This window comes from Herpailurus yagouaroundi, unplaced genomic scaffold (assembly GCF_014898765.1).
Source record: "Herpailurus yagouaroundi ecotype Mexico unplaced genomic scaffold, PumYag 220, whole genome shotgun sequence".
NCBI classification, from domain to species: domain Eukaryota; kingdom Metazoa; phylum Chordata; class Mammalia; order Carnivora; family Felidae; genus Herpailurus; species Herpailurus yagouaroundi.
In genome coordinates this window covers 5,499,267-5,525,902 of record NW_024412451.1, presented here as the reverse complement: position 1 = coordinate 5,525,902, position 26,636 = coordinate 5,499,267, and the positions used below count along the sequence as shown (strand labels likewise).

The following is a 26,636-nucleotide window of genomic DNA, read 5'->3' as shown; positions in this document are numbered from 1 at the left end:
TGACGTCCGGAGTGAGAAATGGGTGAAAGAATGGGTCTACCCTGATAGCACAGAGGGGCACTGTGTACTCCAGGGAAAGTGAAGCAAAGAGGAGAAAAAGTGAAGCAACCCGGTGCTGGAGGTCGGCTGTAAAAACAAAACAAAACAAACAAACAAACAAAAGAAAAAAGTAGCGGGGCGCGGGGAGGTTGCGGAGATCGGAGGCGTCTGCACTAGGGGATGAAAGGAAGAGTGGACCCTGAAAATGGAAGGCAGTCCACTCTATGAAGTGTGTGTGTGTGTGGGGTGCCCTAGAGGAGGGAGGCTGTTTGAGGGGGGATGTGGATGGAGGGTCTACGATGGAAATGGGGGAGCGGCTCTTCTGTGGGGGAGTTGTAGGAGGGGTCAACAACAGGAATAAATACGGGAGGTAGAGATCTACAAGTGAATAGCGTCTGCACTGAAATAACTAGGGGAGGCTCTACCTTGGAAGTGGAGGTGACTGCGTTGGGTGATGTGGGGGAGGGGAGAGGAGAAAAGGGTTTATAACGGAAGAGGGAAGGTTCTACGCTGGCGGAATTGAGGAGGTAGAGGGCCCGGACAGAAGCAGCTAGACAAAGGCGGGGGGGGGGGTGTCTCGAATTGGGGAGTCTCTCCAGAGGATGAAAAAGAAGGGCTCTTATGTTGTACCCAGGAAAATATACGTGAGGGACCCTGCACCGCGGTCCCGTGAGAGAGAGAGGTCTGGGTGTGGCACCCTCAGGCCACATGGGCCCCCAGCCCACGAACTGCTCTCTAAGCGCAGGCCGAACCATGGGTACCCAAAAGCCGCGGATCCTGCCCTGGCTGAAGTTGCAGCTGGACTTGGGGCGGCTGGAGGGGGTGGCCTGGCTGGACGAGAGTCGCACGCGCTTCCGCATCCCGTGGAAGCACGGCTTGCGCCAGGATGCCCAACAGGAGGACTTCGGCATCTTCCAGGTGAGTGAGCTTCCCGGACGCCCGAAACCCTGAGCTGCCAGCCAGGCGGGATGGACTCCCAGGGGGTGGAGCCGGGAAAGCGGGGTTAGCACGCCTGTGATCCGCCCGAGCTGACGCTGGCAGTTGGAGGTGGGTGGAGTTAGGACAGGACCCGGCCGGGTTATCGGTGCCGGGGTTATCGGTGTCGACCGCAGGCAATGTTGGAGCGGCCAGTTTCCGGGAAAAGAACCGGAAAAGCGGGGTAATTTCTCGAAGGAAATGCATCCTGGGGGATTCAGAGCTCGCAGAGGGCGGGGGGCTTGGTCATAGAATTCTGGGGGCGGGGCTTGGAACCTTAGAGGCGAGACTTGGCCCCCAAGCTGAGGTGATGCCCCACCAAGTTAGAATATACCAGTGGTGCGGTATCCCGGGTTAGAGTGTGAGGGGGCGGGGTTATTACAGGGTATCCTGGGGCAGGTTGGTGGCAGAGTTAGACACCCAGTAGGACCTGGAAGTTTGGCTTAGAAAGCAAAGGTTTTCAAAAAGTGAAGATAGGGGACCTTGGGGTGCAGAGAATCCAAGGGTTTAGGGATGGAACCTTGCCAGGTTAGAACGTGCCAGGTTAGAACGTTGGGGCAGGGGGTCTTAGTCACCCTCACTATCCTCGTCAACTGGATCCCCAGGCCTGGGCCGAGGCCAGCGGCGCCTACACTCCTGGAAAGGATAAACCTGATTTGCCCACCTGGAAGAGGAATTTCCGATCGGCCCTGAACCGGAAGGAGGTGTTGCGTTTAGCGGAGGACCGGAGCAAGGACCCCCACGACCCCCACAAGGTCTATGAGTTTGTGAACTCAGGTGTGCCAGAAGTGGGGCTTCACGTGGAGGGGTGGGATTTTGAGTGTCCCCGACACCCTTCTCCACTTACCACCTTCCTTGACAGGAGCTGGGGACTTTCCTGAGTTGGACACCTCTCCAGATACCAATAGCAGATGCAGTCCCTCTGACACCCAGGTCAGAACGCATCCCAACCCTCCTGCCCTCCTGTCTCGGGCCCGTCTTTCTGTCCCCATGGCCTTGTTCAGGCTTCCTTTTCTCCCCCTGGACCTTCGCCTCCGTCTTCCTCCTGAGCCTCCCTTCTCTCCCCTGCAGTCCGTCCCCAAACTGAGCTAAAGCTGACCCTGTCCCTCCCCTGCTCATAGCCCTGCCATGGTTTCCTGGCATCCTCAGGAGAAAATTCGTTTTCACCAGGCATTTAAGGCCCTAATATACCTTCCCAGAGTTTCATAGCTTCCCTTGCTATTTAGGGTACCCTCAGCCTCCCGGGAACCCAGAACCACCCTCCCCTTGGTCTTGCTGATGTCTGCGTTGGGGCAGGTCCCCCTCTGAAGTCGTGTCCAGCCTTCTCTGCCCAGGTCTGGCTTGCACAGGGCCAGATCCTGGGGCCAGATTTAGCCACTCCCCTTGGGCCGGCAGTAGGCCCAGCATATAGCAGAGCATGTATTTTGCCATTCTGTGCCCACGGTGGTCTCCCACCCCCACCCCCAACTGGAAGCCCCTTGAAGGCAAAGCTCAGCTGTGACTCCTCTCTGGGTCCCTACATTGCTGGGCACAAAGGCCTGGTCTATATGGCGTCTCCAGAAAAGGCTGTGGAAATGCCTGGGTCCTTTTCTTTTCTTCCTTCTCTCCAGGAAGACATACTGGAGGAGTTGCTGAGTGACATGGCCTTGGCCCCATTCCCAGATGGGGGGCCCTCGAGCCTGCCTATGGTCCCTGAGGAGACCCCTCCATTCTTGCTGAGCCCCAGCGTAGACATCCCTGCCCCCTGCCCAAACCTGCAGCCCCCGGAAAACCCACTGAGGCGGCTGTTGGTGCCTGAGGAAGGTGAGCGCCGACTGTAGGGTGGGAGGGGCTGGGGCGATGGACCCCCTTATGCTCACTCAATCCCCCTCCCCCTTCATGTCGCTGCTGCCGCTGCTCAGAGTGGGAGTTCGAGCTGACTGCCTTCTACCGGGGCCGCCAAGTCTTCCAGCAGACTGCCCTCTGCCCGGGGGGCCTGCGGCTGGTGGCGTCAGATGCAGACCAGACACTGCCTGGACAGCCAATAATCCTGCCAGACCCCGGGGTGTCGCTGACGGACAGGGGCGTGATGGGCTACGTGAGGCGTGTGCTGAGCTGCCTCGGTGGGGGGCTAGCTCTGTGGAGGGCGGGACAGCGGCTCTGCGCCCGGAGGCTGGGGCACTGTCACACGTACTGGGCCTTGGGCGAGGAGCTCCTCCCTGACAGTGGCCACGGGCCCAGCGGCGAGGTCCCCAAGGATGAGGAAGGAGACGTGTTCGACCTGAAGCCCTTCGTGGCAGGTGAGTGAGGCAGGGTCTTAGCTCTGCTGTGGAAAGAGCGTACCCCAATGGTTCAGAACTCTGAGGTCCGGAATGGAATTCAGAGGACTGAACTTCGGCCTGGGGCAAAAAGACTGGATTGCTCTGAGTCTGTCGGAGAAGGGTCTCCACTGCCTGGAGCCGGTAGGCGGCGGGGGGCGCGGTGTGCGGAAGTGCTCGAGGAATTACCTGCCACGGTCATCACGATCACCAGTTATTACCACTTACCAGGATAGGGGGCCAGAGAGATGCAGGAGAGAGAGGTCCTTCAGAGCTTTGCTGTCCAATAGATAATGTCTGCAGTGCTGGAAACGCTGTGTGTGTGCGCTGTCAGGCGTGGTACCCGCTAGCCGTGTGTGGCTACTAAGTACTTAGAGGAGGCCAATGCAACGGAGGAAGGGACTTTTAAATGTTGACTTTAATTAGTCACATGTGACTTAAATGTGAATGGCCACAGGGGCTACTGGCTCCTATCAGGAGAGGGTGGCCTTGGGGGGTTGAAGAGCAGTTAAAACTGCCAACCACCTGGGCCTCCAGAATCCTGGAACGTCCCTCCGGGAGCGCGCTCCTGTGGGGGGTGTGTGTGTGTGTGTGTGTGTGTGTGTGCGCACATCTTCCAGCCCCACCCCATGGGAGGAGGAATGTTTAAGATTGTGCCACCACTGTGGGGACTTGGCCCAGATCAGCGGCCATCTGGTCATGGTGGTATAGGGATGTTGGGCTTCAGGTCAGGGATGAAGGTGAGGCTGTTTGTTACTCAGGTCTGGGGGGCAGGGAGGGGGAAGGGGAGGGTCTTCTTCCCATGCCTCACTAAGCTCTCGGGCCTCCAGAACTGATTGCCTTCATTGAAGGAAGCGGACACTCACCACGCTACACCCTCTGGTTCTGCGTTGGGGAGCCATGGCCCCAGGACCAGCCGTGGATCAAGAAGCTCGTGATGGTCAAGGTGCTGCGGGCCTGGGCTCCTGGAGCTAAAGCGGGGGGGATCTTAACAAAGGGCAGAGGAACTACAAGTCCCAGAAGCCCCTCTGAAAAACTACAACTTCCAAGAGTCTCTGCAACCACCAGATTCTCATCCAGAGGAGCTTCTGGGTGTCCCTCTTTTCTCCTCACCCCTACAACCTGTTTTGAACTCTCAAAACCATGTGGAAGTCGGTGGACTACGAGTCCTCACAGTCTCTGTGAGGAACCACAGCTCCTAGGAGTCCTTCTGACCACAAGCTGCTCAGCCCTAGCTTCTGGGAACCCCTCCAGCACCTCAGCCCTAGGAAACTTCTTGGACCTCTGGTGGTTGTGGTTATAGGGAAAACTACAACTTCCGGCAGCCCTGGGCCAAATAGTTCCCCCGGAGTTACAGTGTAGGGGCTGCTGGGAGTTGTAGTCCACTCAACCCTACCCCTGCCCGTGAACCAGGTGGAGTGTTTTCCCTGACCGGTTTCCCCCCCACTTCCTGCAGGTTGTTCCCACTTGTCTCAGGGCCCTGCTGGACATGGCACGGTCAGGGGGCGCCTCCTCACTGGAGACCACCGTGGACCTGCACATCTCCAACAGCTACCCACTCTCCCTCACCTCGGACCAGTACAAGGCCTACCTCCAGGACCTGGTCGAAGACATGGATTTCTAGGTCACTGGGGAGATCTGACCCCTCACTCCTCATGGATGATGGCCTCTTGCGCCCTCACCTTGGCCAATAAACTGTTTCTTACCACTGTCACCACTTGTGTGTCTGGTATTCAGGGTCTCCGGGCTAGCCCTGACGCAGGCCAGGCATTATTCCTTCTTAGGGCATCAGCTGACCCCTCTGTGCAACCCACAACCCAGATGCTCACTGCCCAAGGACCAGACACTGCGGGGGCAGCTGATACTGGTCACCTCCTTTCCCCTTCCCAGGGACCTGGTGAGGAGGTGTGACAGTCACCTCCGTTTTATAGACCAAGACACTGAGGCTTGGAGAAGAGCAAAAGTCAGACAGTAGGAAACACAGGACGGGTTAGAAACCAGGCCGGGTTCCAGGGTTGCTGCTCTGCGAGGGAGGCCCCAGGGCAGAATCTAGAACCTCTGTCTCGTTTATAAACAGTTCAGGCCCCTGTCCAGTAAGCAGAGAGCCTTGTGCTGTTGGCTGGGGGCACCTTGGGTCCCCTCCCAGCTCCTGCCAGGTGACCTCTGGCCCTGGACTCCCTGCTGCGTGGGGCTGGAGCAGGCAGTCGTAAAGGAGCTCCGTGCCCCAGCCCTGAGGCCCGCCCACTCCGGTGACCCAGGCCTACTACCTCTCCTCACCACATCTGGGTTCTGGGTAATGTGGACTGACGAAGGCCAGCGTGGCCCGGACTCACTGTGTGGCCCTTGCCGCTCTGTGCCTCAGTTTCCCTCTACCTCAGGAGAATGGGTAATATCACCCCAGCCTCGAAGGACTGGTAAAAAGGGAATCCAACTAAATGGGGGACAAAAGTCCTGTTGCTGAGGCAATTCCAGGGCAGACAAATAGCACCCAGGTGCCCTTAGCCTGGAAGACACTGAGCAGGTGGGACCTGGGACCCCAACCTCCCACCCGCCACCATTTTCTGTCAACAGCAACCACTTGCTATGTAGCTGATGTGGCGATTCTAAGTACGTCACTTGCCTGGGTCTTCGTCCTTGTAACACCCACTTCAAGGATCAGGAAACTGAGGCCCGGAGAGAGAAAAGCACTTCCCCCGAGTCACACCCTGCTAACCACCCTCAGACCTGGGTCAGACCTGGGCAAGTCTCTTCCCAACCCTTTCCCAAACTGGTCTCTGAAAAGAAAGGGCTGGGGTGCCTGGGTGGCTCAGTCGGTTAAGCGGCCGACTTTGGCTCAGGTCACGATCTCGCGGTTCGTGAGTTCGAGCCCCGCGTCGGGCTCTGTGCTGACAGCTCAGAGCCTGGAGCCTGTTTCGGATTCTGTGTCTTCCTCTCTCTCACCCTCCCCCATTCATGCTCTGTCTCTCTCTGTCTCAAAAATAAATAAACGTTAAAAAAAATTAAAAAAAAAAAAAGGGCTGAAATCATGGGGCTCGGGGCTAACATTTCATGAAATCTTTAATGAAACTGGGGGAGGGGCACAAACAGAAGGGAGGGGCGATGGGGACAGGCTTGGGGGCAAGGGGCACAGGGCTGGGCAGGGCAGGGGGCTCTCCTCTTCCCTGCAGCAACCCTCCCCCAATCATCCCACTGACGGGGCGGGGGAGGGAAGTGGGGAGGTGGAGCCATAAATACGTCCAGAATTCCAAAGAGGTGAAGGAAGGAAGGGGTGGCCGAGGGTCTCAGAGAGGGGGCAAGGGCAGGCCTGGGCCACCCTTGTCAGGGGGTCCAGGCTCCTTGGGCGGCCGCGGGGGCCCTGGGGGGTCCCCCGGCTTGCGGCCATGCTTGCGGAAGTAGCGGTAGCGTTGGACGTAGGCCCGCACCAAGTTGCTCACCTTCACTGGGTTGATCTCCCCGCTTTTGCTGTGGCAGATCTAGGGGGTGAGAGGCAGCTGTGGTCACCTCCAGCCCCCCCGGGGTCCCCTCCACCTGGACTGCTGACTGCGGAGCACAGCTGCGAGCTGGGATGGGAGCCGCTCCCCCAGATTCCGGGCCAACCCCCCTACGTGTCCCCCTGATGTCAGCGGGACAGGCCCAGGTGGGCTTGAGCAAATCCTGTCCCCTCCTCACCTTCCACACTGACCCACCATCCCCGGCTCCCCATGCATGCACATGTCTCCTTCTTGTCCTCTCCCCACTTCTGTGGATCTGTCCCCCGCTGGGCCCCACCTTGTGGACAGCCTTCCTCAGGATGTCCTTGTACTCCTCCTTGGTGATGTCCTTCTTCTGATAGTACGGCTTGATGGCCAGCTTCACCTCCTCCACTGCCCTCTCCTGCGTGTGCAGCTTCTTCAGATACTGGCAGAGGGGGTGACGGGGAGGGAAGGAGAGACGGCAAAGGCCGGATGAGTTCCTGCGGAACCCCAGGCCTCCACTCACCTGCCTGCCAGCTCAGCCTCCTTGACACATCCAGCTACTCCTGGAGGTGGAGGTCCTGCTCAGGATCTGCCCTGTGTTGCCCTTGCTGCGGTCACCCCAGACCACAGGCCAGGCCGGGCCTCTGAACATCACTTGAACATCACCTAGGCTGGACCTGGGGCTATCCCCGGTGGCCTTGACCAGGACACATATGTCCACTGCCCATTTGTAAATTTTGTAATTTACACGAAGTAAAATGGGGCGTTTGGGTGGCTCAGTTGGTTGAGTGTCCGACTTCGGCTCAGGTCACGATTTCACAGTTTGGTTCAAGCCCCGCATCAAGCTCTATGCTGACAGTTCAGAGCCAGGAGTCTGCTTCAGATTCTGTGTCTCCCTCTCTCTCTGCCCCTCCCTCACTTGTGCTCCCTCCCTCTCTAAAATAAATAAATAAACTTAAAAAAAAAATTACACAAAGTAAGAAACAGGCGACCCCATCATCTGGCAATTGGCTGTTTGACCACAATGACCTTTTTGGACCTGACCGAAAGGAAAACCGGCCTGAGGCCTGTGAGTAGAAGCCAGATGCAGCTAAATGAAAACTGGTTTGTTCCCACTCGTGCATTTGAATCAAAGTTTAGTTCCTTGGGGTGCCTGGGTTCCTTCTTCAGTCGGTTAAGCATCTGGCTTCCACTCAGGTCACCATCTCACTGTTATTGAGTTTGAGCCCTGCATTGGCTCTGTCCTGACTGCTTTGGATTCTGTGTCTCCCTCTCTCTCTCCTCCTCTGCCGCTCACACTCTATCTCTCACTCTTTCAAAAATAAATAAACATTGAAAAAAAAATTCTAGTTCCATACAATTCAACGACTTCTGTTTCATCTGAGTTCCCACCTGTTGGCATCAGTCTGCTATTCTCCTTGGGCCCCTGCACTTCAGCATCTGCAAAACTGTCACCATCAACCCACCTCTCCCAAACCCAGCTCACCTTGTCTGTGTCCCCACGTCCCTCGGAGCTGCTGCTGCCCTCTCGCTTGTCAGATGCTGCAGCCAGCCCAGTGGGGGTGGGAGGGGTAGAGCCGCAGCCCCCCAGGGGGAGGCTGCCAGGGAGCAGGTAGCTGGAAGGGCCAGGGGGTAGACCCAGAGAGGTGGGCACAGGAGCTGGGGTCACCCCCAGACTGGAGGGTGGCTTTCGGTGGCTGAGGATCTGTCGGAAGAGGTCGGAGAGCGGATGAATAAAGGGAGGGGGAGGGAAAGAGGGAACATGTACCCCCATCCTTCCCACCCCGATTTCCAAATTGTCCCAGAGGCAAGAGGCCTCTCCTCCTGCCGACCCCTTCCTTGTCCCAAGGTCTGCTGAGAATTGTAGTTCCTCTCCTAATCAGAGTCAGGGGACAAGAAGAGGGACTGTGGGGACTCTTCCCCAGAGGGGCCCACCTGGTTGGTGGCCTGGATCAGCTCCTGGGCCTTTGCTCGGCTCGCCAGATTGGCTTCTTCCATCTTGAAGAGAAGTGCAGTCACTGCAAGAGGCAGAGAGTTGAGGACAAGGACATCAGGAGCTGACACAAGAGGTCACCTAGGCACCTGCTGCCGTCTTCCCCCCGGGCCCTGGAGAGACCATAGGTTTCGGGCTCAGAATTGGGAAAAGGGGACCTTGGCCAGTGAGAGAACGGCTCCGCACCCCACATATTCTTAGGACTCAAGGTATGTGTGTGGTCCGGGGGGGAAATAGGGCCAGGTCATTCAGGGACGAGGTAGCGGCAAAGGTGAGATTCTGTCTCAAGCCCCCTGTGCCCTATTGCTATCCCTTAAGGGACAACGCTCCCTGCTCACCCTGTTCTTCCTGGTCCCTCCACCACACCCAACCTCGTCCACCTCCGGGTGGACCCCAGAACACGGCCCACTCCTCCAGCCTGTGCTGGGCCGGCCACCCCCCCTCCCCCCACTCACCTGCCTGCTCTCCTCCAGCACAGCCAGACATCTACCAGCCTTCTAGACAGCCCCTCATCAGCCCTCACCCACCCAAACCCCTCGCAGTCTGGGTCACTGTGCACCTACCCCCTCCAAAGCATCCCCACTGCCTCCAAGCCTGTCCCCACAGGACCTGGTCCTCCCCAATCCTGTCTGTCCCAGCCCGCGCCCCCCACCCCAGGGCACACTCACAGGCCAGGACACCGCTGGTGGTGCAGTCCACACCAGCAGGCAGGTTCCAGGGCATGGGCGGGGGCAGCGTGGGCAGCTGGGAGACACGGGTAGCCGGCCCATCCTCTGCCCCTGAGTCACCGGCTGTGGACCCCGCGCTAGGGGCAGTGCTCGGGGCAGCTGCGGCCGTGCTGGTGGCCGTGGTGGTGGCAGGCTGCTGCTCTTCCTCCTCCTCCTCTTCCTCCTCCTCCTCCTCTTCCTCCTCCTCCTCCTCTGCCCCGCCTCGGACCCCAGCCTCCTCAGCGGCCTCCTCGGGAAGGAAGGAGACCTCGGGGGTCTTGCAGCTGCTGTCCACAGTCTGGGAGTCCGGTGTGAGTGCAGGGGGGGGAGGGGCTGCCTTAGGGGGCGGGGTGCTAGGGGCCTTGGCCGCCCGCTCTTCCCCGGACCAGGAAGTCTCCTCCACCCCCTTGGCCCCCGCTGCCTGGCTGCAGCTATCCGCCTTGGACTTCTTCAGCGTCGCAGGGCCGCCGCTGCCCCCACCGCTGCCCCCGCTGCGGATCTTTTTCCTGGTCTTGGATGGCTTGGTCTTTCCCTTGGTCCCCTTGGCTTTCTTGGCCCCAGCCTTGGCCTTGACCTTGGTCTTTTTGGGCTTGGTGCTGCCTGGAGCTGCTTTGGCCACCTCTGCAGGGGCCCGCTCATCGGGCTTGAGGAAAGGGGAGCGGCTCTCCCGGTCGCGGCTGAACTTGACTCCGATGGAGCCCAGGCCAGCGGATGCGGCCTCCTTGGCCGGCGTGGTGCTGCTGACGCCTTCGCGGATCAGCACCGCCACCTTAGACTGCAGCTTCACCTTCCGGGAGGAGGAGGAGCACGACGAGGAGGACGAGCCGGAGCCGCTGCTGACTGGTGGCTTTGGCGGAGGCCCCGAGGAGGGCGCTGACTCCTTGGGAGGCCGAGCCTTCTTGGATGACCTGTCCCTGTCCCTATCTCTGTCCCTGTCCCGGTCCCGATCCCCCCCATCCAGCGCCTTCCGCCGTGATCCCTTCTCCCGGGAGGAAGAGGAGGAGGAGGCGGCCCCGGAGCGGCGCCGGTCCTTCTCGCCGCTCTTGCCCCCCCGCTCCTCGGCACTCAGTCCCTCTGAGTCGTACAGGACCTCGCGCTTGGGCGACGAGGCCGGGGCCGGCGACGGGCCTCGGGGGTCGGACTTGTCCGGCCGGCCCACGGTGATGGTCCGCTTGATGGCGAAGAGATCGTGGTCCGTGAGGTCCTGGATGGAAGGTGGCACCGCCCCCCTGCGGCGGCTGTCACGCTCTCCGCCCAGGGAGCTGGAGCCGGAGGGCGGCTGGGTGGGCACCGGGGCCTTCTCGCTGTCCCCAGACCGCTTCTCGCCCCGGGACCGCGACCGCTTCTTCTTCTTCTTGCCGCCGCCGCCGTCTCGGTGCTTGCCACGGTGCCGCTCGCGCCTCGAGGACGACGACGAGGATGTGGCCGGGGGCGGGGAGGCCGAGCGCCGCCGCCGCCGCCGCTTCTCCCGGGACCGCGACCTGCGGCTGCCCCCGCGGCGGCGGTCGGTGCTGCGCGAGCGGCGGCGGGCGGAGCGGGACCGCGAGCGGCGGCGGGCGGACGACGAGGCGTGAGAGCCCGGCTTGCGGTCCCGGGAGCGGTGCTTCTTGGAGTCCCAGGGGGAGGCCGGGGCCGGCGGGGCAGGCTGCGCGCTGGACGACGACGACGCGGCCTCCTTGGCCTCGCCGCCGCTCCGCTTGCGCTCCCGCCTCGACTTCTTGCGGGTGGGGGGGCCCGCGGGGGCGGCGGCGGCGGTGGCGGCGGCGGCTGGGGAGGGCGAGCGCTGGCGGTAGCGCTCCCGACGCTGGGTCAGGATCTTGCGGCGCAGGTCCAGGCCGCCCCAGCGCGTGTCCGCGGTCGGCGGGGCGGGCGCCGGCTCCCCCAGGTCCACCTGCAGGGCGCCCTCGCCGTCTGACTCGGCGTGCAGAGACAGGAAGTCGTCCCCCTCGGGGGCGCGGGGGGCAGGTGGCGGGGGCGGGGGCTGGGCCGCCGGGGGTGCTGAGGCTGCAGGAGGGGGTCGCGCCGCCCGGCCGGCGGCCCGGAAGAGGGAGACTGCCACCCTGGGCTCCTCCTCCGGCTGGACGATCTCGCCCTCCTCGATCTCGGAGTCTCCCGGTGGCAGCAGGGTTGGTGGGATGGCGGCTCCGCCGGCCGTCACCACCTCCACAGAGACCTTGCCTTCCCGACAGGCCTCCGCCTCCGTCCCCACCACGAAGACGCGACGGCGGGTGGCTCCGTCCACCCGGGTGGAGTCCACCTGTGGAGGCGTTCCAGGGGCCGGAGTCGGTTGTGGGGGCTGGGGGTCCGGGCGGGGGCTCTCATCACCTGGGAAGTCCTGGCTCAGACTGTTGTCATCATAGATGCCCGCCAGGGTCTCGGAGATGCGGCTGATGCTCTGGGACAAGCCTTCCTCCTCCTCTTCTTCCTCTTCTTCCTCCTCTTCTTCCTCTTCCTCCTCTTCCTCCTCCTCCTCCTCGGGTGAAGGAGTCCCCGCTGATGAGCTGGGGTTGGAGCCAGTGGGCTCGAAGGGGTCGTACTTCTGCTCCGGAGCAGGTGGTGGGGAATAGGCCTCGTCGGTGGGGTGGAAGGGGTCATAGATGTCGAATCGGGGGGCAGGTGGGGCTGGGGGGGCTGGAGGAGGTGGAGGCGGGGGAGGCGAAGGGGAGGAGGATGAGGGGGAAGGGGAGGGGGAGGAGGACGCAGAGGATGGGGCAGGGGGTGGGGCAGGGCCCCCATCTCCAGTGCCCAAGGTAAGGAGGTGACGGGCACAGGAGGGTCGTGAGGAGTGAGACTGTGGAGACACTGTAAAGGAAGAAAGGAGACAGGGAGCCCCAGTCAGGCACATGTCCTCCTCCCTGGGCCGTGCAGAGGGGGCCGCAGGCCAGTGCCCCAGCCACCACCCCACTCTGGTGGCACCCTGCACTTTGCACGGGACAACTCACAGATGCTCCTAATGACTCCAAGCTGGAGGTACTGCGTCCTTTCAGGAGGAAACTGAGGCACAGAGCACTGCAGTATCTTCCCCAAGGACACACAGCAGGGAGAAGGGGGGGTGCAAACAGCCAATGTAGCCACTGAAGCCACTGAGCCTGTGCTCCCATGTCCTGAGATACACACTGGCCCGCAGCCCAAGAACCCCCTGACCAGTGTCACCACAGAAGACACAGGCTAGAGAAGGGTCGCTGGGATTTGAACCTAAGACCGCTGCTCCAGCTGCCTCTTGTGGGAATCTATCCTGTTTCCTGAAGGGAACTGTGGGCGGCTGAGAAGGTGAATCTCCCTCTCGAGAGCCCAGGAAATGGCAGAGCCAGGGAGCCCTGACAGCCGGAGTCCACAACCCACGCACTTCACTCTGTGACGAGCCCCATCTGAGGGGCAACATCCGCTCAGGACTCAAAGACACCGCCAACGGGCGACAGGAACAAGCAGTGTTCGCCCCTCCACATGGGCCAGGCATCGTGCTTTCCTGCCTAACTTCATTTGTCCTCCTGAGACCCTGCTTTCTGAGGATGACGTGGTCTCCATGCCATCAGTCCCACACACGGTGACAACGGACCTGGGCTGCACCTCCGGACACACACACTGGGGTCCAGAGGCCCCATTCAACCACCTACTACAGGGACCCTGAGATGGCAAGGGCACCAGCATGGTCATGTAGACAGTGACAGGACAGCTGGGGCTTAAGAGGGCAGTGCCAGGGGTGCCCTGGGTGGCTCAGTCGGTTAAGCGTCTGACTTCAGCTCAGGTCATGATCTCACACTTTGTGAGTTCAAGCCCCGCCTCGGGCTCTGTGCTGACAGCTCAGAGCCTGGAGCCTGTCTTAGATTCTGTGTCTCCCTCTCTCTCTCTGCCCCTCCCCAGCTCATACTGTCTGTCAAAAATAAATAAATGTTGAAAAAAAAATAAAAAAATAAAAGAGGGCAGTCCCAGAGCCACCTCTCAATCCAATCCTAGGCTCTGGCCCTCACCCGTGATGTGACCAAGGACAAGGAACTCAACCTCTGCCTGCCTTGGTTTCTTCATGTATACAGTGGGCATGCACTCATTCATTCAGTACATTTTTGCTGATCGCCTATCTTGTGCCAAGCTGTTTCAGGTACTAGGAACAGAACAGTGAACACAACAGACAAAAGTCCCTGCCTTCAAGAAATCTCCATGAGCCACGCAGAAAAGTCTGCCAACTGCTGAGGGCTGTGGAAGAAAATAAAGCAGGGAGGACGGTGATGAGAGCATTCACACATCGCAGGGATGAGGGGACTAGGTGGGCAGCTGTGTGGAACAAACCAGACTGCGCCCGGCCCCACAAGGACTTGGTGAGCACGAGCTATTCCTACCCTGCTTATGAATTATTACCACCACCGGAAGTGTAAAACACAGACTAGAGCGGTCTGGAAATGCAAGACGGCCCCTCCTTTATGTAATCTTTATACGATATGGAATCAGGGATGAGATTTTTTTCCTAAAGTTCTTAATAACTTCCAAATGAAGAAAACCACTTCTAGTAAGAAAATAAAAACCCCAGCATCTCCCACCAAACAGCTCTTACAGTCCAGACACAACTATATCACCGAAGGCCTGACACCCAATTCCCAACGCCTTCTGTTCTTGTAGATAAAGTTTTATTAGGACACTGCCACGTCCATTTGTTTATTTATCCTGTAGGCCTTCTAATTTTAAAAGAAATGAAGAGCTTTTGGGGGGGTTCCCCAAGGGCGTGGTGGGCCCTGAGTACAACGCCCCCTGAGCCGAATGGACAAGACATTTCGCAGCCATAAAAAAAAGACAAGAGAAACCAAAACGGGCACAGCGTGTGTGAGCCACGGTCGGCTGCGCAACAGTCACTTCTGCTGACCGCGCCGACCTCTCCTCTCCATCCCTCCCAACTGTGGATGCACGTGAGGGGGGGGGGGGGTGCGGAGTCTAAACCAGGGATTCCCACCGGGGTCCTGGGGGCCCCTGGAAACCTCACCGAGGAACTGGTTAGAAATGCAAATTCCCGGGCCCCACCCCAGACCCACTGAATCAGAGATCCTAGGAGTAGGCCCAGGGACCCGTGTATCAACAAAGTCCTCCTCCTCATGACTCTGATACCCGCCCAAGTCTGAGAAGCTCTACGCTGCTCACAGGGCTTAACACTCAAAGAGACCTGGGCTACAGGCTCAGGGCCCAGGAGCACCACTCATCTACTGGCTGTGCCACCTTAAACAAGGGACTTCCCTTTTTCAGATTCGTCTCCTCTGGAAGATAGAGATGCTAAGAGCCTCCCCCCACCCCACCCCCAATCCCAGGGAGACGAATTCCCAGTGCAGTTACACTGCCACGTAGCGCTCTGGACACAGAGTGCCTCACACGTGCCGGCCAGGACATCAGCGTTTGCTGTAGGTACGTCTGTAGGTACATAAAGCCTTGCAGTCTAACAGGCAGAGGCTTAAAGATTTTGTCTAAATGACAGGATCGCTACTGTTACTACCAACAACAGCTGACTCGTGCAGGACTCCGAGGCCGCCTGCTCAGCTCTGCCCTGGCCCCACATACCCGTTTTGCCTGTCCTCCAGGCCCTGAGACGGGGCAGCAGGCTAGGCACCGGCAGAGGGATGGGATCCCTGTCCCCGATTCGGACCTCGGCCACCAGCTCCAGCATGTCCTCGCTTCTGCAGGGCAGAAGGGGGTGAGTGAGCCTGAAGGAAGCTGCCAGCTCCCCCGCTAAAGACCTTTCCCACTCCAGCTACCCAACTACTCACTCGCCAGGCCGAAGGTCCAGGTGGCTGGGAACCCAGGTATCTGGGGGATCCAGAACGCTCACCAGCCCCGCGAGGAAGCTGTCTGCGGCCATGTCCAACACCTGGAATAGGCCGGGAGGGGTTCCAACCCGTCCCTCTCACGTGAGGGCCCACAAATCCCACTTCCCCAGCCCCTAAACCTTCAGGAACCCAGGCATCTGAGAACCCGAGAAGACGCAGAGATCCAACCAATTCCCTCATCCTGACTTGCTCCCAGGACCCAAGGGCCCGGCCCCAGGGATGATGCCCCCAACCCCTCCAACACTGCAGCTGATCAGCACCCCAACCCCAAGAGTCTGGGCCCCCAGCCCCCTGCTCTTACTCACAGTAGCCGTGTCGGTCCCCCCTGACTCCTGGGAACGGGGTTCTGACCGTGGGCTCCGGCAGCCCCTCCATCGAAGGCCGTGACACCGGGAGCCATCTGGAGAGAGATTTGCATGGGAGATTGGACACAGGGGACGAGACACAGAGACTCTGTGGAGTCAGAGGAAAGAGGAGCCTGCTCGGGCTCTTGAGGAGGGAGCCAAACTCCTGCCTGCTCTCCCTGCCTCCACCCCTCAGCTCCCACCTTGGGGCCCAGAAAGACTTCCCCAGCGCCGTTCTGAGGCGCTCTCACCCACCTGACCTCCTAGCTGCCCTCAGGATGGATTCCAGACAAGCCAGCCTGGCACGAGAGCCTTGCGGTGACACAGGTCCCATGGAGCTGTCCTGCCTCACCTCCTGCTCACACCCCAGGCCTGCCAGCCCCAAAGAACCACAGCTCGGTCCTGCAACACGCCCCTGTGCTGTGTGCCTGCTGGGTGCCTCTGCCTACCAGGCTTTCCTCTTTACCAGACAACGACTTCAGTACATCCTTGGAGACCCAATTCACCAGTCTGCCCCTCTAGGAAGCCTCCCCAGACCCCATCTCCTCCACACTAGCTTAACTGGGCCTCCTGCGCTCTCCTAGTGCCCCGGGGCCACCTCTGCGCTGTGACTGTATCTCCCCTCCACCAGACCGTGAGCCCCTCCAAGTCAGCCATGGGGTCCGACCCATCTTTGGCTCCCCGAGCCAGCACAAGGGCGGTACCCGGGAGGCCTCAGGAAGTTTTTAGGAATGCAATTAGGATAAAGAATACGGAGAGATGGGACGGAGGCTAAGAGGAACCAGAACCCATCGTACCTTTATCATTTGGCAGATCCCCCTGCAGGGAACTTCCCACAGCCTGCTGAATGGCCCGCTAGAGAAAAGGTGGAGGGTGGAGGGGGTGGAAAGAAAGGGCAGTCAGGGGACCCGTGCAAATGGTCACAAGCTCTGCTCCTGGGAGACAGCCATTCCAGACACCCCTATAACGAAACTCGAACCCTTCAGAGGGGCCAAGTGTCCAGGCCCCCAGCCCCTCCTCCCCCCAGGGCCCAGGAGCTGGGCCCTGACATCTGCATTTCCAGCCTGTCCCTCCCTTGGCCCCAGACATCTAGCAGCCTCACCAGGATAAAGGCAGAAGGAGAAAGCGTGGGGTCTCTGTCCGGCGGACCATCGCCCAGATCCTCGCCCGACTCCTCTGTCTTCCCTCGAGACTCATCTTCTTCCTCCATGGTCACCTGGTGGTTGAGGGGGTGAGAGTTTGGAGTGGAGGCAGGGGTGGGGGGTGGTGGAAGGGGCTGGAAGCAGAGGATGGACGCAAGGATCTCCAGGGCCTCCGCCACAGCTTTGACCAAGCATCCTCCTCAGCATCCTTCCGCCCTCTACCACCACACGCCAGTCCTTGGGCGAGTCCCAGGCCCTGAGCAGACGTCGCAGAGACCAGAATGGCTCTCTTCCCTTGCCTAGATTTCTACTGCTTCCTTTCTTGCAGGGAGGCCTTCTGGCCTCCTATTTCAACACTCCACTCCCCAGTCTCCACTTAAAGCTTCCCCCACAACCAAGCTTTAAGACCTCCCTGCCTGCCCCCACGTTGGCTGATGTTTTTCCCGGTTGAGTTGTGATTTCAAATACTGTGTCCCGCAGTCCCCTAAACTCTCCTCTCCCAAACTGAGATACGTGCCAGTGTACTGAGTATACCTCAGATACCATGCAACTCCCTAAAGCGGCAACGATTCTCCTCGGTGGTGAGGGACCAAAAAAAAAAAAAAAAAAAAAAGAAAGAAAAAACTGGTTTATACACAAAAAATGGAGCTACAAGAGTGATGTACAAAACCAACACCAGACCGAAAACACTACTTTCAGAAAGGCATGCGGAGGACATCCACCTATCACCAATCTGCCCATTGTGGGAGATCATGGCTAAAGCCTTCATGAGGTCACAGAAATTCTCAGATCATTCGGAGGCTGAAAGATTATCCTTCAGACTGGTGGGTGTCCCCATTAGGTCTTCAGAAAGTAGGAGTACTCCAGCTGCAAGCTTCCTTAGAACCATCCAATCTGCTACTGTGAAAACACTATCCGGTCTCCAGAGTTCCCAGAAAGCTTTAAAACCCCTGACTCTTTATGCTTCTCTGTAGACGGGCACCACAAGAGCATCTACCTCCAAGAAGGGCGGTAAGAACTGAAAGCAAAGGGACTTTCTGCTACAGAGTTAGCACAGCCCAAGCGCTCAATACAAAATAACAAAAATTAGCTTCAAGGCCCAGATTTACCGCACATCTACCTCCCCCATTCTCCCAGCTGCACACCTGCCAAGCAAATGCATCGGTCCTGGTCTCCTTCCTACCACAGCTTTCCAAGCTCTGCCCAAGCTCCCACAGGCAACCTCCCAGACAAGAGCCTGTGGCTCCTTCACTAACTCCCACTAACATGTCCCGCCTTGTTGAACCCCCGTGGACAGTTCTCCAGCACCTCTGGGAAAAGCGCATGTTCCGCAGAACAGTGACTGCCACATAACAGGGGCTTTAGTCAAGACCTGCTGAGGACAGACACACAGATCCCCAAGCCCTCCGCGGTGTATGAAGATGCTCCCCTGCCCATTTAGACATGCCCCAGGCTTTGCAGATACATCCACAGTTCTTTATATCTTTTTGACACGAAAAGGTTCTGCAGACGTTGCTAGGTCCCTCTAGATCAGTGTTCCCCAAACTACAGTCTGAGAGCAGTACAGTGCTTTGCAATTAGCTTGTTATAAAAAAATAAAAGTAAATCGAACACAGTTGAAAATTCTTCATGATGCATCACAAGTAGTACGTGGGAATATTAATTAATGGGACTTTGGCATTAAATACACATGTCAGTATGTCCTAGCTCTTAACACACACACACAAAAAATGCACTTCTTACTGTAGATCAAGGTCAAAAGAGTCTGAAAAGCATTGCACTAAATGAGTCTCAATGATCCTACAGACTTCCCCAGACTAATGTGGACTAATTCCAACTCTCTATAGCTCCAGGGCAATGCAGAATTTTTAGCAACATTTTTCATTTAAATTACATTATAAAGTGCAAGTACATTTGAGCTGGGCAAATTTTCCAATACTCTCCTTTGTCTTGTTCTCCACGCGATTACCCAGCCCCAAAAGGCATTCGAATTGCTCCAGGCATAAAGACTGTACTCCTGCAGTCACACTGAAAGCCACCTAGATGGTTCCAGGTCCTTCTAAGTGCCCCCCAGCCTCCTGTCACCCATATTAGACACTCTCAGACGTTAGAGACCCATCCAGGCCTCTCAGCACCCGTCAGTATTTGCCTCCCTCCCTTGGTGGGTACATCCCACCCCCCTGGGTGGCCCTAAAAGACTTCCTAGCCCTCCAACAGTTCTTCCAGACCCGCTACATGGCCCCAGACCCAGGTAGGTGAGCCGCATCCTCAAGGCAGCCCATGTAGACACTCCCAGTCCTAACAGACATACCCCGGGCGCTATAGATGGCTCTGCAGATACTCCTCTGCTCTTGCAGACCTCCTTCACCCTGGGACATATCTCAAGATCTCAAGATGGCCCCAGAACCCTATAAACAGACCCTAGCTTCGGGTCAGCCCGTAAAGACGATCAACAGTGTCTACAGATATGACCCAGGCCAGCTATGTGATGGAGGGCAGGCTCCAGTCTCAGTCCAGGCCCGGTGGACATCCCCAGTCCTTCGGGGACGCCCCGTAGATGCCCCCTGGAACCCACAGACGCGTCCCGGGGCCTTGAGAAGGCCCCCCGTTCGGCGCCAGGCTCCGCCGCCGCTGCCGGGCCCGAGGCCGCCCCGCTAAGTCCGCCAGGCCCCGCGGCGTGTGGGGAGGACCCCGGGACAACTAGCGACCCGACTCCGCCCCGCCCACCCCGATAGGCCCGAGCCCCGCGGCCCAGACTGCCGCCGCCATCTTACCCCGCCGCTCGGGCTGCGGCTCCGGCCCCGGCGCGGGGCGGGGCGGGCTGGGGGGGCTCGCGAGCAGAGGGAGGAGAGGGGCGGAGCTAAAACGCCGCCGAGCTTGCCGGGACTTCAAGTACCGAGCACGGTGCCGTGAAGGCTGGTGGGAAGGCTCCGGACTCAATTTCCCAGCAACCAATGGGGCACATAGGCATGAGCGCGCGCGACGGACGCCGGGAGGCGTAGTCCGCACGTCGCCTCCGTCGCGCGGGGACAGCAAGGAGGTGAGAGGTGAAGTGGGCGGGGTTGCGGCAGCCCGCGACAAGGCCCCACGGTGCCCTGCGCGCGCGCGGAAAGAGCTGCGGAACAGGAAGTGATGTAAGACCACTCAGCCCGACCGCCGCAAGGGAATTGTAGTTCGAGGAGTGGGAAGTAGAAAAACAGCCGGACTTGCTGAGTTGCCCCGCCCACTTTCTGGGGATCCCAGAATCCCGATCTCCTAGTCCTCTCTAAATTTAGAACCAAGGAGCCTGACGTACAACCTCCTCCTCATTTAGGACGGAAAAGTCCAAATTCTGATTCCTCTCATTCAGCAGAGAAGCCTGGACTCCCTATTTCCCCTCCTGCCTGGGACTTGGGAGTCCGACCACTTCTTCCTTCCAACCAGGAGTCTGGCCCTCAGGCCCTTCCTTCCTCAGACCATTGCTGGTCTCCAGCTCGTACTTTACACAGACACAAGTGTTCGGGCTCCCCACCTGAATTCCCTCGGATCCAGAATTCTGAATCCCCGAACCCAACCCCTGAACCCAAGAGTCAGGGCCCCCAGCTCCCTCCTTTACGGAATCCAGTAGTAAAGACTCCCAGATCCCCTCCTCCCCGGGACCCAGGATTCCAGGCCTCCATCCTCATTCTCTCCGAGAGACTCAAAAGCCTGGGCCCTCCGCTTCTTCCTCCTTCAAGCCTCAGAAATCCTGGCCCTAGGCCCTTCATGACTCGGCCACCCCGGCTTGGGCGAGCTGGCTCAGGGATCTGGAATGCAGTGATCTCACGGCCCCTCCCTGTCCCGTTACGCGGCTGTCCCCCCTCCAGGGCCCCATCTCCCCTCCCAGTCTGCCTTCCGCTTGGCTGGGACTCCGGGAACCGGAAGCCTGGGTCCTTTAGCGGGCGGAGACTCCAGCGTCCAGACTAGACACCCGGGTCGGAAGCCTGGCTAGGATCCCAGGACGTAGGTGGAGCTTCCCCTCAAGACCCACTCCTTCCTCCGAGCGCGCCTATATACGGCCGCGCGCGGGTCCACGAGCCCCGCCTACTAAAACGAAGCCTCGGGGACGGTGCCCTGAGAAGCAGTCTCCGGGCTCTTAATTTGCATAGCACCTCCCCGAATGATTTTCCCGACCCGTCGGTCGAGAGAGTGAGAGCGCTTATTACCATAGCCCCGCCCCCAGGGGCCCGCCTGCTGAGAGCGCGTGGCGCTGCTCTGGGTGAGCACAGTTCTTTCATTAACATACTCCCGCCCCATTTGGAATTCCCCTTCACAGCGAAAGCCTTTCCCCTTCCCTTATTAGCATAGCTCCTCCTTTTCCCTGGCCTTGCCTCCTCCCAAGTGTCCCAAGACTCGAATCCTTCTCTCCGGAGCTCATGATTATGCAGTAGCCTTATTAGCGCGGCCCGCCCCTAGGCCCCGCCCGCCCCCCCCCCCCCCCCCCCCGCAGGCAGTAGCGGCGGCGGCGGCAGCGGTGGCGACATGAGCAGCGGGGCGGCGTCCGGGACTGGGCGGGGGCGGCCCCGGGGCGGGGGGCCGGGGCCCGGGGACCCCCCACCCAGCGAGACACACAAGCTGGTGGTCGTGGGCGGCGGCGGCGTGGGCAAGAGCGCACTGACCATCCAGTTCATCCAGGTAGTGGGCCCTCACCCGGGGGGGTGTCCCCGGGACCCAGAACTGAGCTCTTTCTGAGACCCCTATTTCCCCTCGATCCATCACTGAGCACCTCTTATGAGACCTTCTAATCTTAAAAACCCCCCTCAGATTGTGACCCTGAGCCCTCCCAGGGCCTCCACCCCTTCCACCCCCTACACAAGGGGCATATACTGGCATCCTGAAACCCACCATCCCTCCTCCCAGTACCCCGCTTCCCTGCTGACCTGGGCATCTCCTGGGAGCATCCTAAATCCAGAAGTCACCCCATTTAGACCCTAAGCACTCTCATAAGGGCCCCCACCCCCAGGTGCCACCTTCTCCTACCTGAGCCCCATCTCCCCCAAACCCCAGATCCCAGCTTCCTGCCTGAGCCACCCAGAGCCTAACTGGGAGATTACCCCAGCCTAGATGCTTAGCTCCCTCAGAATCTAGAAATTATGCCCAGACTGCCTGGGACCCATCTGGGACCATCCAGTCCTGAGAGAGGCACTCTTAGACTCAAGGGATTTCAGAAACATCAGTGCCCCTTGGCCATTCCAGAGAACTGTAAGACTACAAGTCCTGGGGATCCCCCATCCCCCAAGACAGAGACCTCCCCCCTCTCCCCAGGGAAACCACCCGCTCGTCCATCTTGAATTTTCCTCCACTCTAAATCCTTGAGCGCCTCTCCGAAACCTTGGCTAGCCCCCAAATCATCTCCATCTAGGAAGCCCCAGATTCTTGACCCCCCTGGAAAGACCTGCTCTTTGAGAGTTTCTTTGACCCTATAAATGCATCTCAGGGTGTTTGAGACTCTCTAGATATGCACCTGTATTCTATGACAAACCTCCCAAAAGTGCACCTTGGGGCTCTCCCCCCTTCTCACTCCTGAGCTTCTCCAGTTGTGTTCTGAAGACACGCCCCTAGTCCCCCCATGGGGGAGCCTGGTCCTACACCCTCCCTTCAGGACAAGCCCTCACCAAGCACCCCCACCCCCCACCAACAGACAGGATGCAGCCCTCAGGCCCCAGCTGCCAGATCACCCCTTCTCTCCTGAAAGATCCACCCCTGCCCAGGAAACCTTCACCTCATTCCCAGGGGAAACCCTCCCACCTTAGAAAAACCTTTAAAATTAGGTATCTGTTTCTGAGATGCTACCGCAGAGGCCCCTGGGCCCCAGACCCCTTGAGAGCCCCCAGCCGGTGCCTGCATGGACGTCCTGGCCTATATAGAAAAAGGCCTCAGCCCTGGGCCCCTTGCACCCAGGGGCAGACCCAAAGCTGGCCAAAGGCCTGGCTGGAGGCTGGCCTGACCCAGGCAGGAAGGGAGGGGCCCAGACTTTGGGCGGGGCAGTTTCTCTACTGCTGGATTGGAACTGGGACCTTCCCCTGGGAGGAGACACTAGAAGCTGTGGAGGAGGAGGAGGGGAGGGAGGAGGAGGAGGAAGAAGGAGAAAAAAAGAGAGAAGGGGAGGAGGAGGAGAAGGGAGAGATCTAGCCAGGCAGATATTCTGGACAATAATAGCTCCCAATAACTGAGCACCTACTATATCCAGGCCATACATTAAATGCTTAACAGGAATTTCCCCGAAGCTCACAAATACTGGATTAAGTGAGTCCTATTTTTATCCTTAATTTCTAAATGAGGAAATTGAGGTTCAGAGAGGGGAAGTGATTTGTTCAATGCTGCACAGCCAGGACATAATCATGATGTAGGAGATGTATTTTATACTAGAAAGAGAGGACCAGGAGAGATTCAGAAAGGAAACAGGGTAGGGTGGGAGGAAGGGACAGAGACCCACAGAGAGAGGAACGGGGACCCAGAAAGAAGGGGGGGAGGCAGAGAAAGGCAGAGCCCAGGGGCAGGGCTACATCATCTGTGCTGCAGCACTGAACGAACAGCAGTAACAGTGTCTTCTCCCTCCCCACCAGTCCTACTTTGTCTCTGACTATGACCCAACCATCGAAGACTCCTATACGAAGATCTGCACTGTGGATGGTGTCCCGGCCCGGCTGGACAGTGAGGGCGAGGGAGGCAGGGAGCGGATGGGGGGATGGTGGTGGGGCTGAGGGCTCCTGGCGGGGGGGCGGGGGGGAGGGGGCGGCCAGTGGGAACCCCATCCCCAAGGCAGCCCCTCTCCGCCCGTCTGCAGTCCTGGACACTGCAGGCCAGGAGGAGTTCGGTGCCATGCGGGAGCAGTACATGCGCGCCGGCCACGGCTTCCTGCTGGTGTTTGCCATTAACGACCGGCAGAGGTGAGGAGTAGAGGGCGGCGGAGCGGGGGTGGGGCGTGGGGCGGGGAGGGCGGCTAGACCTCACACCTCTGGCTTCATCCGCAGTTTCAACGAGGTAGGCAAGCTTTTCACGCAGATCCTCCGAGTGAAGGACCGAGACGACTTCCCCATCGTGTTGGTTGGGAACAAGGCAGATCTGGAGACACAGCGCCAGGTCTGGGACACCCCCCCCCCCCCTGCCCCCCCCCCCCCCCCCGGAGGACCGCATCTCAAGCCTGGGAGGCTCCTTCCTGGGCTGCCTCCTCCAGCTCCCCTGGTCCTGCTCCCTCCACGGTCACACGCCATCACTAAATGTGTTGCTCCCAAGTTGGATCTCCTGAGTTCCCAGCCTTGCACACAGGACTTCCCAGGAGAGATGGCTGGACGGCAAAAAGGGCACCTGCCCCCCATCCCCAGGTCAGCCAGCCCCAACTCTGCTCCGTCGCCACCTCTAGTCAGCCTCCCACCCTGCCCCCCCACTGCGCTGGCCCCTTCTCTGTTCACGACCCTCCCTGGCTCCCCAGCGCCCCCAGGAGAGAACTCCAGCTCTTCCACAAGAGGTGATACCCACCGTGTCTGGTCTCTTCCTTTCTGTTCTCTCCACTTCCTATACACAGAGACTACATGATTTCCACACAGAACTCATCTTTTAGATCAAGCTTTCGGGGCGGGGGGGGGGGGGGGGGGCTTCCAGCCTTCTGAGCCTTGCTCGGGCCTCTCCAGGGAACACCCAGACTTCTCTGCGGGCGGGAACTCAGTTATCTGACATTCAGAAGGACAAACGTCTCCAGAGCCTTCCCTGACTACTTAGGTGGTGCTGAGCCCTCTTGGCATGTCCCCCGTGATCCTCTGGGAGCTTTTCCCTTGAGCCCCCACACTGCGTAACCCCCATTAGAGCATATAGTGTGATTTTCTGCCTCCCTCGGTTGGGACCCACCCTGAGTGCAGACACCCAACTCCTTCCTGTGCCCCCCCTCCCAGGTCCCCCGATCTGAAGCCTCTGCCTATGGCGCCTCCCACCACGTGGCCTACTTTGAGGCCTCGGCCAAACTGCGCCTCAATGTGGACGAGGCCTTCGAGCAGCTGGTGCGGGCCGTACGGTGAGCGGAGCTCCTCCCCTTCCGGTCATCCTCGTCCTCAGCTCCTGTGACCCAAACTCACTAGCTTCTTCCCACAGGAAGTATCAGGAACAAGAGCTCCCGCCCAGCCCACCCAGCGCCCCCAGGAAGAAGGACGGGGGCTGTCCCTGTGTCCTCCTGTAGCCCCGGCGGCGGCGTGAGAGGAGCAACCAGCACGAGCTCTTGGGACCAGCTGCCCTCACCGAGCCTGTTTCCCCATCTGGGTTTCCCAGGATACACTACACCCCTATCTGTAATTCCTGGCTTCCTCCAGGACATCGCCACTGTGTGCCTTCTGCCAATATGCCTCCTTTCCCCACCCGAGCCCCTTGTTGGGGTGAGGGGCTCCCGGGCATCCGGGTCACTGCTGTATATAACTCCCCTCTCCACCCCTAGGGAAATAAACGTCACTGCCAATGTCAGAAAATGCTTTTTAGAACGGTTCAGGGGTGGTGGGTGAACTTAGGGCACACCTACAACCATCGGATCTACAACCCTTTGCTTCTTGGGGAGGGAGGTGGGCAGGGGCCAGAGAACAAGCCAAGCAGGTGTCTGGACTCCTGCTTCATCTTCAACGGGACCACTCTGCCTTTTGTGTTTTGGTGGCACGGGGTTTAACATCTGAAATGTTTTTTGGGTTTTTTTTTCCTCTTTGCTGTAAAGTTCTAGAACAGTACTGTTCAACAAGGTAGCCGGTAGCTACAGGCAGGTTTTTAAATTTATTGGATAGTGGTGTTCCAGAAGATTCCAGAATCTTGGAAACAGGCAGCCACTACAAACCCTGCCTGCCTCCTAACCACCCCCAATACATATTGAGAAAGACATTTTGGCTGCAGAAAGAAGGGACAGGTGGGTGGAATGGTGTCCAAGCAGCTGGCTGGCAAGTTCTCAGTTCCAGAAAGTTCCCAATTGGGCTGACTTCAGAGTCCAAACCCTCAATGACCTGGGGGCCAGCGTAGACACATCTCATTTGAGCATTATGTCCTAGGAAGGGCTGAAGCGTGGGGCATCATAAGGCCACCCAAACAAGTTGCTAACTCGCTTGTTTGGGAACCCTTGCATGCCCCCCATTTAACCCAGGACCCCCAATTCTGTGCTCTATTTGCTAACCTGAAACGCTGGCGCCAGACCTGGAGACCACCACGTGCCCCATCTCCTATGCCTGACAAGCGTCCCTGAACCCCAACACCTAGTCCACACACCTCCACTTGAGAACTGTCACCAATGATCTACTCCCTGTCTCCCCGTATCTGCTACGTTTGGACAGAATCTCCAGGCCCGATTCCAAAGTCCTCCCCTCACACCCACCCCAGAACCCACTTCCTGGTTCAAGGGGAGACGAGGGCCCTCAGCAGCACCTCCATCTTCTCAGCTGTAAAATGGGGGTAATCACAGAGCTACTTCGGAGAGGTCTTTAGGAACCGGATCTGCACCCAGAAGACAAACACAGAGCTGGGAATATTGTAAACGCTCTTTATCAATGACGGAGGCCCCGCTGTCCTCCTCTTGCCCCAGAACCATGAATGTCCCTCTGTATTCCAGATTCAAACAATGATTAGCTAAATATCCCTTTCCGGGTTTCATTATCACAGAATCCTTGGCCTGCATTCAACCTTCCGCCTTGGGAATAAGCAAGGCTCCAACGTATTGTGCTACATGTTCACTCCCTCTACCCTGACAGGGAGGGAATGGGGGGGGGGTGGGGGTGGAGTGGGGCGGTTCTATCACTTTCCAAACAAGGTCTGACATCGCCACCTAACCCCAGCCAGAGGCGAGGCGCTCTCAGCAGGGGCCAGTGGAGTCCTAGGCTGATGTCCCTTCCTCTCCCTGGGTCCCCAT

General features: G+C 58.9%; 3 protein-coding genes across 12 annotated transcripts in view; 2 read left to right on the top strand and 1 right to left on the bottom strand.

The window, feature by feature from the left end:
• Positions 1-5,025, top strand: part of IRF3 (interferon regulatory factor 3) — a 5,349-nt gene extending 324 nt beyond the window's left edge. For 4 of the 6 annotated variants that reach the window (XM_040457775.1, XM_040457779.1, XM_040457777.1 and 1 more), the window contains exons 2-8: positions 785-957; positions 1,620-1,791; positions 1,877-1,947; positions 2,625-2,817; positions 2,916-3,293; positions 4,142-4,257; positions 4,768-5,025. In XM_040457775.1, coding sequence (XP_040313709.1) covers positions 793-957; positions 1,620-1,791; positions 1,877-1,947; positions 2,625-2,817; positions 2,916-3,293; positions 4,142-4,257; positions 4,768-4,935 — 1,263 coding nt within the window. In that variant the 5' untranslated portion in view covers positions 785-792 and the 3' untranslated portion in view covers positions 4,936-5,025. Of the gene's footprint in view, positions 1-552; positions 958-1,619; positions 1,792-1,876; positions 1,948-2,624; positions 2,818-2,915; positions 3,294-4,141; positions 4,258-4,767 lie in introns of those variants that run through there. The other 2 variants (XM_040457776.1, XM_040457780.1) reach the window with 2 other exon arrangements.
• A 1,318-nt stretch (positions 5,026-6,343) lies between these two features.
• Positions 6,344-19,733, bottom strand: SCAF1 (SR-related CTD associated factor 1). 4 transcript variants are annotated; one of them, XM_040457765.1, is made up of 11 exons: positions 19,528-19,733; positions 16,714-16,827; positions 16,409-16,466; positions 15,573-15,667; positions 15,208-15,308; positions 15,002-15,117; positions 9,428-12,268; positions 8,702-8,784; positions 8,253-8,471; positions 7,080-7,208; positions 6,344-6,784 (listed from the first exon to the last, which is right to left on the bottom strand). In XM_040457765.1, exons 2-11 carry the CDS (start codon positions 16,819-16,821, stop codon positions 6,593-6,595), a joined length of 3,942 nt encoding a protein of 1,313 aa, XP_040313699.1. In that variant the 5' UTR covers positions 16,822-16,827; positions 19,528-19,733; the 3' UTR covers positions 6,344-6,592. The 4 variants fall into 4 exon arrangements, with proteins under 4 accessions (XP_040313699.1, XP_040313698.1, XP_040313697.1 ...); XM_040457764.1 differs by lacking the exon at positions 19,528-19,733 and adding an exon at positions 19,065-19,458; XM_040457763.1 differs by lacking the exon at positions 19,528-19,733 and adding an exon at positions 17,288-19,052.
• Positions 19,734-21,223: 1,490 nt separating this feature from the next.
• RRAS (RAS related) lies at positions 21,224-25,219 on the top strand. 2 transcript variants are annotated; one of them, XM_040457767.1, is made up of 6 exons: positions 21,224-21,406; positions 23,338-23,440; positions 23,559-23,661; positions 23,746-23,854; positions 24,661-24,779; positions 24,857-25,219. In XM_040457767.1, the coding sequence occupies exons 1-6, from the start codon at positions 21,254-21,256 to the stop codon at positions 24,939-24,941; spliced, it is 672 nt and encodes a 223-aa protein (XP_040313701.1). In that variant the 5' UTR covers positions 21,224-21,253; the 3' UTR covers positions 24,942-25,219. The 2 variants fall into 2 exon arrangements, with proteins under 2 accessions (XP_040313701.1, XP_040313702.1); XM_040457768.1 differs by having other exon boundaries at positions 21,226-21,406; positions 23,338-23,425.
• The last annotated feature ends 1,417 nt before the right edge of the window (positions 25,220-26,636 follow it).

Coding starts and splice junctions, on each gene's coding strand:
- SCAF1 (XM_040457763.1), bottom strand. Junction 15,309..15,572: donor GGGGGACCGACACGGCTACT/GTGAGTAAGAGC, acceptor GGCCTATTCCAG/GTGTTGGACATGGCCGCAGA. Junction 8,785..9,427: donor CACCAGCGGTGTCCTGGCCT/GTGAGTGTGCCC, acceptor TGCCTCTTGCAG/TGACTGCACTTCTCTTCAAG.
- RRAS (XM_040457767.1), top strand. CDS start 21,254: ATGAGCAGCGGGGCGGCGTCCGGGACTGGGCGGGGGCGGCCCCGGGGC. Junction 23,441..23,558: donor GGACAGTGAGGGCGAGGGAG/GCAGGGAGCGGA, acceptor GCCCGTCTGCAG/TCCTGGACACTGCAGGCCAG. Junction 23,855..24,660: donor ATCTGGAGACACAGCGCCAG/GTCTGGGACACC, acceptor CCCCCCTCCCAG/GTCCCCCGATCTGAAGCCTC.